Genomic DNA, 9,492 nt, shown 5'->3' with positions numbered 1-9,492 from the left:
GGTTACAGCATCAGCCACGTACACCAAGGATGGCAGGTTCAAACCTGCCCCAGGCCAGCGAAACAATAATGACAACTGCAACAACAACGAAATGGCCAAGCGTTGTGGTAGGCGCCTATAGTCCTAGCTATTTGGGAGGCTGAGGCAAGAGAATCGCTTAAGCCCAAGAGTTGGAGGTTGCTGTGAGCTATGATGCCACAGCACTCTACCAAGGGCCACAAAGTGAGACTCTGTCTCAAAAAAAACAAAACTAGTTGCATTAGTTAAGACTATGATAGCTGGATTAAAGTAAAAGGTCTGTCATTGCCCTAATCTACTCAATTCTTGAGTTCTACATACCAATCTAGAGAGCAAAAAATACAAGTATCTCATATAGACCTGAATAAATTCCTTAATTAGTATTCTAATTCTTTTTAACTACCAGCAGTATGAACTGTAGAAACCAATACCTGGCATGAATCTTAAGATAAATCAACCCTTCACATGACATAATTAAAATACTTTTAACCAACCTTCACTCATGCCTTCTTCCCTGTCACCATGAGATCGAAATTTTTCTATACTCTGGCATCCCAATAATCTGGTGTTACTTGTCTGTCCCCTTAAAGGAAACATGCCATCTGTCAGGTCCAGTGTGTATCTTTCTTCACAGTACTCCAAACCCTGTAACATAAAATGTACACAAATCTTAATAGGATTCAAAGCAAAAGGTCATTCTAAAATTAAATACCTAGAACAGATATCGCCTGTAAAAAACATAAATAAAACAAAATATAAAAATCAAATGTTCTCCAAATTTAAAGACTTTCCTCAAACAATACAAAGAAATATAAAAATTTAGATCAAACAGAACAAATTGCTTAAAAGGGCTCTAAATTTTTACACAATTTAAAACATAAATTTAAAAGTTAGGTTTAGTCTCCCAAAAATAATTACTAACCAACTTTCTAAAGTTGTTATCAAACAGAGGAACTCTCAGGCACCACCAATTGGAGTGTGAACTGGAATAACCATCAAATTTATATAAATAGCAAACCTATTCCTGTGTTCTTACTAAAATTCTTGTCCTAGAATAACTCTTAAACTTCTTTTTTGTTGTTGTTCATTGATCCCTTGAAGAATTTGACAAAAGGCTATGAGACTTTCCCAAGAAAAATACATGATCACAAAAATGTCATACATAATTCAGGGATTTATGTGTTGCCTGAAACCCAACAATATACCCCTCAAATCCTAGATTAAGAAAGCCTATTTTGGAGGGAGGTATGTAAGGATTGGCAAAATATGGCTATTAACAGCACCCCTACTATTTCCTCTGGAATTCAGCCAGAAAAATAGGTAGTCATCTAAAAGCTGAGATGCATATATCCTCTTTTAAAGTTACTCCATGACTTACTGCTCAATATATTACATCAACAAAGTGGGATTACTGTTCTGTTCCTCAGTATCAATAAAGCCACAGGCTTGAGACTAGTCGATTTTCCTCTGCACTGCAGAGGAAAATGATACCTAGAAAAGAGTGCTACCATGGTAAACAGAACAGACCTCTAATGCATTAGATACTCTCATCTAGAGAAGATCCCTAATGTAATACTTCTGCTATTCTATGAATACAGTACTAACTTAAATGTTAAAAATGGCTTTTCAATATCTGAAAACAAAAACATTTAAAAACAGGAATAGTGAACAAAATGGTAATATAAACCCATAATAGAATTAACGTTTACCTCATAAAAGATTTGTCCTGATGCCAAGCATTTTCTATCACCAAAGGCCAGCTGAAGCAGATGCAAACTCAAAACATCCCCTTCACTGAAAGAAATTGAGGAAATACACTTAATATACATTAAACATCTCCTACTGTCTAAGATCACTGTAAAAAACTTAGCTTTATTTGGTTGTTTTCATAAAATTTAATCCTTTGAAACAATGATTTTTACTTTTCATTGATTCTAATTAGCTACATTCATGTTATTTATATACTCTAGGTCAGCGGTTCTCAATCTGTGGGTTGTGACCCACAGGAAACTGTATTAAAGGCCTGTAGCATTAGGAAGGTTGAGAACCACTGCTCTAGGTGGTATCTTGTGTGGCAGAGACTGTAACTGAATATTCCTTCTCAAATATTCCTTCTTTAACAGGTATGTTTTAGACACATGGCTACCTAAAATAACTACTACATTTCCCAGTTTCCTTTGTAGTTAGATGCAGTAGCTTTGCAGCCAAGTACCGGCCAATGGGACATAAAGAATTAGCCCATGCCAACTACAAAGAACCGTTCTTAAGAGGTAACACGTCCTTTGCTCCTTCTTCCGGGTCTCTTTTCCATCTTGCTACTCTAACTTAAATGGACCACAAGCACAGGAGCTATATATAATAAAGGCACAAAGCAAATATACCAAATAAATTTGTACTACTCAAGTACACAGTATACAGTAAGTGTTAAGAGCCCAGATTCTAGAGCTACATGATATAAATCTGAATTCTTATTACTAGCTGATCCATCTTAAAAAATTTCTTGGGCGGTGCCTGTGGCTCAGGGAATAGGGCGCTGGCCCCATATGGGGGGGTGGGGGGGGTGGCACGTTCAAACCTGGCCCCAGCCAAAAACTGCAAAAAAAAAAAATTTTTCTTTTACTTGGCTTCCCGCATACCACATACTCTCCTAATGTTCCTCATACCATACTATCTCCTCCTAGTCCTTCACTGGCTACCTTTCTCTCTTATTCTCAATCTCCAAGTATCTCTAAGTATTGGAAGGTCTTAAGGCTTAGTTTCCTCCAGCTGGCTTCTTTTCTGTATTTCTCATTCACTCCAGGCCACTGGCTCTCAACCCTGGTTACTTATCAGAATCACCAGAGGAGCTTTTGGTAAAGTACTAATGCTTAGGCCTTACCACTACAAATTAACTTAACTGGTCTAAGATAGCCAGACCAAATTCAAACACTTTCTTTATTCTGATCTACATATTCCTATATGAAAACAAGTTCTAATTTTCTGACTTCATCTACAATTACTGTGTTCCACTCTTATTGGATTTACTTTTTCTTGAGACATTTAACTAAGATCTGTGCATTCTTCCCTTCCAGATCTTTCCATAGCATTCCCCTTCCCTGTTCCAACTTCATTCAAGTCTTTCTGGCTCTATCAGCTCAAACAGCAGTACCCTCTACTCCACCACACTCTACATCCCTTTCCCCAACTTTACTTTTCTGCATTTAACATCACTACCTGAAATTATATGAATTAAATATATTAATCTGTTTACTTACTCTCTTTCTTCCTCACTGAAATATAAGCTCTAAAAGAACAAAAATTTTATCTGTCTTATTATGCACTGCTATATTCCCTAAAACAAATTACTGGTACACAGTAGATGCTCAAGAATTGCATCAAATGCATAAATACATGGCCATAAAGCAAAGACAAATAGCCTCTAAAACCAAGTAATAGGATAGACTCCATACAAACAAGGTGAAAGGGAATACCAATCAGTTTCATTCATTTTTCCGTATTATGAAACTAAATGTGGCTTTTATTATAATTAATGAGCACTATGGCAACAATTTAAGATCTATACCCATACAATTTTATAGTCACACATTCACTCTACAATAATTTTTCCCCCTCTTTTATTTTGTTCAAATGATTGCTCTGATGGGGATGAAAAAAGACTATACCACCTGTCTTCCTGATTTAAGACTTACAACCTAAACATAAATATTTATATTTTAGTCTACTTAATACCAATAAGGTACTGGGAGATGTAATGACCAAGGGGGAATACATAAAATGAAAGAGATTAGTCTAAGAACGATTCAAAGCAGGAATTCTAACTGAGGTCTGATGGGTAGACTTAGGACAGTTTGTGAGCTTCCTTAAACTGTACACAATGTTATTTACATTTCTTTATATGTATGTGTATAAATAATTACATACATACACAGACACAAATATTTATCAGAGCCTTCACCAGATTTTCAATGAGGTGCATGACTTGCTAATTTAAGGGTTTCAACAAAAGACCAGATCTCAAAAGAAACCTCATATCAATAGTACTGACAAATGCAAAGTAAATAATTTAGGGATAAACAATCTAACTTACAATTCAAACTGTTCCAGTATGTTAATTATTCAACGTGTTATGGGTAGTAAAAGTAAGTTAGTGCTGAGCATCACCATAAACAAAACAGAAAACTACTTGCCAATATTTAAAATTGTAATTCATCTGTGCTTATAATGCATATACACTTCTAAAGACAACCTCAAAAAGGGTTATGGGAACTGCATGTGATTCACAATGATTTTAGAGAAAAAAAAGTAGGGACCATTCAGATAGTTTAACAATTACTAAGACAGAGTGGGCATCACCTACACAACTAAGAAGATTAAAGCTCTACAAAATCCATAAAAATCAGGAGCGGAATGGTAAAAGTGAATACAGACTTATACACCATATTACAAAATATAAGTGGGAACCCCTTTAGGCTTTAGTGTAGAAATCTGGAAAAAGTAAAAGAGAACAAAAACCCACCACAAATAATAATAAATTTATAGAACCTACCACCCAAGAGTGAGTACTGGAAGGAAAAAAAAATGGAATGCAAAAATTGTTTCAGTAAAAGTTACCTAATTCCCCACCATATAGAGCAGTGGTTCTCAACCTTCCTAATGCCACAGACCTTTAATGTCACGACCCACTGATTGAAAACCACTGATATAGAGTCTTAAGGGGCGGGGAATCTGTGGACTTAAGGGCATAATATGGCCTTCTAGGTCCTTAACTACAGCCTTCTGACTGAATCCAAATTTTACAAACAAATCGTTTTATTGCAGGATGCAACAGAGAAAGATAGAGCTTCTTTCCTTGCCTCCTTTGGTGTTTAAAAAAGAACAATCTTGAATTCAGAAGGCTGCAAGTTCCCCAACCCTGCTAGGAATATGGATATAACTCAAAGAAGTGAATTCCAATAACTGTTTCTACATGTTCATTTCGGTTTTCTCCAGGATTGATAAGCTTCAGAAGTGGCAAACCAAGTCTTCATTCACTGATAGACTACAATGTTGGGTAAGACCAAACATAAAAGTAAGGGATAGCCAACACAAAACCAAACCTGATTATAGTTGAGGTACCTAGAATCTGTAAGGTAGGATGGACTTAGGAAAAGAACATACGGGGAAGAGCAAAGCATTTACACTTCAAACTTTAACTGTTTCATCATCAAAGAATTAAATATCAAAGAATAAGAGAATATCAAGACTTTTGTTTTCTAGCAATGGAAATAAATAAGCTCAACCACTTAGAAATTAAAGCGAAAGGAGAGATTTCTCTACCCTTAGGTTGAAGTAAATTAGTTTATGACGGGTTAAGATGAACTGAATTAATCCTAGAAATAAACTGTAAAAGGTAAGTAGGACTAGAAAACAAAGTGGAACTAAACAAATATAAAACAGGAATACACAACAGAGGGAAAAAAGAAGTGAGATTATAAATAAGAAAAGATGTTCTTATGAGTAGACCACCATAAAAATTGCCTAAGGTAAAAAGAAGTTACCTACTAATCTGTATTCTTACTCTTTGAAATAATATTCAAATAAGTAAGCACAACTCCTTCTTACTGACAATCTCAGAATTACTCAAACATGTAGAAACAATCATTTAGCTTTTAAAATAATTTCAGCTACCACTGACTAATCCACTCAATTATATTGCTTTCACAAAGAGAGACAAGAACAAAGCTTTACAAAAGAATATAACTATTCTATCAGTTTTGATGATTTTTTTTAAGTTGCATTACACTTACCTATCTTGTGTAGACTGAACAGCCCATAAATAACAACAATTACGAGGATCATTCTCAGGTTCTTGAAAAGTAATTGCATATACAGGAACTCTTCCACCTTCCAATTGTGTATAATATCTGAAACCGATAAAAATTAGGACATTTCAGATCTGTAAGTTGTAATTGTATGGAAAAGGAAGAAGGTATCTCATGTAAGAATTTTGGTTAAGCAAATACTATTCATATAACTCCCCAAATTAAGTGATTTGAGGGGCATGGTCAAATCTCCTTATCTTTAAAATTGCACAGAGCACAAGACATCACCAATATGGCCATGGCACCCATCTTCCTGCCTGGTAGAACCAAGAATAGTTCCATATATACATGTAGTGTACATGTATATATGTATGTGTAAACTGGTTCCTAACGAGTTATAACAATTACGTATTGCTCTCCCATGAGTGGTACCTCACAAAGGCACAAAATACTGCCCTAATACTCCATTCCAGTCACTTAGGTTTAGAGTCAATTTCCCCACTGATTAAAGAGAAGATGAGTTGCGAACTGCAGAGTTCCCATAAGCCCCCATAATTAGCCAGAAGAAAACACTGCTGTAGAGACTGGGTTCTTCAGGTTTTTCTTTAGGAGCAATTCAGAGATGAGAGCTAATAAAAGTTTAACAGCAAACAGAGTTATAAAGAACTTCCTATAAAGTAAGATAAATTACTTAAGAGAACATACCAATATACCTAAATAGAAAAGGAAAAATAAATACACAACTTAAGTGCCAAATAGGTAACCTAATTCTTAACAGAAATTAACTAAAAAAAAAAAAAAAAAAAAAGAACACCTCTCTTTGCCACCTTTCTCAGTGTTACAGGCAATTTTCTTCATAGATGAAAAGTATCAATATAATTATAGTGAGACTTTTGACGGCATACAATTTTAAAACATACATATTTTATAACTTTGAATTTTCAAAGTCCTATTTTTCCATCAACTGAGAAATTTATTAAACTGCCACTTTCCATAGATCATTATAGGGAAGAGTCTTTCAGAAAGAACTCATACTACACAAATAGTTACATGCCAAAATGGACAGTGAATCATTTTGAGAAACGCATCATTTGGTGATTCTGTTATCATGTGAACATCACATAGAATATACTTATACAAACCTAGATGGTATACCCTATTTCTTCTAGGCTTCAAAACTATATAGCAAGTCACTATAACTGAATACTGTAGGGAACTGTAACACAATGGTTAAGTATTTGAGTATCTAAATATAAAAAAGGTAATCTATCTTAGGGCTACTAGGGAAGCTAAGACAGAAGATCAGAGGATCATGTGAAGCCCAAAAATTAAAAGCTGCAAGAGGCTAAGACCAAGCTACTGTACTACAGCCTGGGGAACACAGCAAGACCTTGTCTCTTAAAAAAAAAAAAAAAACAAAAAAACAATAATAATCTTATAGGATCACCTTCATATATGTGGTCCCTGACTATATAGGGGTTTATCTTCAGAGTCATGCTTTATTAGCAAAGAAAACACTAAATAAATCACTCAATAAACACCAAAAAAATCAACCTAAATTCACATGTTAAGTCATTCCTTATTATACCAATTTGTTCATACTCAACCAGTCATTCAACCATCAATCTACTCTACTCTTCTTAGTATGCTCATTTTTAAATATCAGCAACTAAATATAGGCCATATTACAAAAGGAAACACCAATAATCAAGTAAGAGAAAAAAGATATACTTACTCTCTTTTCATGCTTTTCATGTTCCAAAGTGCTAGATAGCCATCAGAAAAACCTACAGCAAGCTGGTTTGTCTTGTTTATGTAACTAAGAGTTGAAATGGCTGTTCCTGTCGGACTTACTAACTGGAAACACAGATGGCGTCCTTCTCTCATCACACTTTCTCTGATGTGTGGTACTTCAGCGGGGATACCAATTATAACTTCAAGATCTGAAAACAAAAATTAGACAAATAACATTAAAAAACCATGAATGGAATAAAAGCAAATGTGTCATCCATTATTCATGCCCCAAAGTCAACTGACTCAATTAAAATAAAAGGATTAGCGATAACAAAGCACAGTGAACTAGAAAACAGCCACCCTTATCTACTTAAATGCTATGATTAAAAAATAAATTCTGTAATTTTTAGAAGGTCAATACATCTCAAATATTATATAAGGCAAAATCTTTTTTTAAAGGGTTAAACAATTTCTTTAACAATTACAAATAAAGCTGATTAATTCTTCACTGACATGTAGAAGTACAAGCTAAACACTTCGCTTGGAGGAAGGGCTTATTCCAGGTCTGGGGAAGAAGACAGACATAAGACAGGAGACTGATTCATGTTATGCCAGTAATCTAGGATGCTGTTAAAGGCTACAGGGAATGTGTCAGACAGTATGAAGGGGGTTCTCATTATCAGAGACTGGACATTTTGAGCATCAAAAACAATGAAAATGAATGAAGGACATTAAACATGTTAACCCTCATGGACTCATGACATTCAAACCAGTGAGGGGAGGGGAAGACTCACTCTCCTCATTTATAAAAGGCCTTATATTGAAACATTGGAAGTAATTTGCTATTACCCTCTGACTCTGCAAATGAATATTATTGGTGTACTCAGAGGAGGGAGGGCTGAAGGATGGCTCCTCTATTTATAATACACTCAACAGGAATCTGGGGTTACTGGGATGGGGGGCACAAAACTTATGTCTTCCCTACAAATTCCCTACATGCTCCCAAGAAAAAAAAAATTTTTAATGTATGTGGTGGGTATACAGGTGATTACTGTATAATTCTTTCAATTGTATAGTATGTTTGAAAATTGCCTAATAAAATATTAGAAAAATCTTAAAAAATTAGTATTACTAGTATTTCTTTTAGTAAATATTTATCTTGCCTTTTCTGTATACATTGGATTTCAGGGTAACCAACAGCCCTAGTTAGTGAGAAAGTTCTTCAGACAGAATTTAAAAATCATCATTTTGCCGCCCTTGATGAAATAAGAAGTTCATGTAACTCAACGAATGAAACAATTACAAGTAGGGTTTTTCAATCTTGGCAATACAGTAGCAGTTTTGCTACTCTATTTGCAGTTTTGCTTTCCGGTTTCAGTTACCTGTGGACAAACACAATCCAAAAATATTAAATGAAAAATTCCAGAAATAATTCATGAATTTTAAAGTGCACAGTGTGCCTAGTAACATAATAAAATCTCCCACCATCTATGGAAAACGAATCACCCCTTTGTTCAGTGGTATGTATATTACACATGCTACTGCCCTTAGTCATTTATTTGGTGGCCATATAAGTTATCGGGCTGACTATTACAGTGTTGCGGTGCTTGTGTTCAACCAACCCTTATTTGATTTAATAATGGCCCCAAAGCACAAGGGTAGTGATGCTGAAAATTTGGATATGCCAACAAAAAGCCGTAAAGTCCTTCCTTTGAAATGAAAACGTGAAGCCAGGTGTGGTGGCTCACAGAAGCTCAGGAGTTCAAGACTGGCCTGAGCAAGAGTGAAACCTGTCTCTACTAAAAACAGAAAAACTGGCTCGGCGCCTATAGCTCAACCGGCTAAGGCGGCAGCCACGTACACCTAAGGTGGCAGGTTCGAATCCCCAGCCCGGGCCCGCCAAACAACAATGCCGGCTGCAACCAAAAAAAATAGCCGG

At 35.4% G+C, this 9,492-nt stretch overlaps 1 protein-coding gene and 1 non-coding gene across 5 annotated transcripts in view; one reads left to right on the top strand and one right to left on the bottom strand.

Annotated features, from left to right (window-relative positions):
• AHCTF1 (AT-hook containing transcription factor 1) overlaps positions 1-9,492 on the bottom strand; it is an 87,034-nt gene that overhangs the window by 53,191 nt on the left and 24,351 nt on the right. For all 4 annotated transcript variants that reach the window (XM_012810759.2, XM_023518558.1, XM_023518556.1 and 1 more), the window contains 4 exons: positions 7,555-7,762; positions 5,805-5,921; positions 1,728-1,812; positions 513-663 (listed from right to left, as the gene is read on the bottom strand). In XM_012810759.2, the coding sequence (XP_012666213.1) occupies positions 513-663; positions 1,728-1,812; positions 5,805-5,921; positions 7,555-7,762 (561 nt within the window). The remainder of the gene's footprint in view (positions 1-512; positions 664-1,727; positions 1,813-5,804; positions 5,922-7,554; positions 7,763-9,492) is intronic.
• On the top strand, positions 8,428-8,553 carry LOC111728145. The gene has a single exon (XR_002775532.1). It is a non-coding gene; the product is annotated as a small nucleolar RNA SNORA11 (small nucleolar RNA).

The sequence above is a fragment of the Otolemur garnettii genome, unplaced genomic scaffold (genome assembly GCF_000181295.1).
Source record: "Otolemur garnettii isolate 467f Iridium unplaced genomic scaffold, OtoGar3 scaffold00141, whole genome shotgun sequence".
NCBI lineage: Eukaryota > Metazoa > Chordata > Mammalia > Primates > Galagidae > Otolemur > Otolemur garnettii.
The sequence above is the reverse complement of the archived record's forward strand: the minus strand, read 5'-3'. Positions and strand labels throughout refer to the sequence as shown.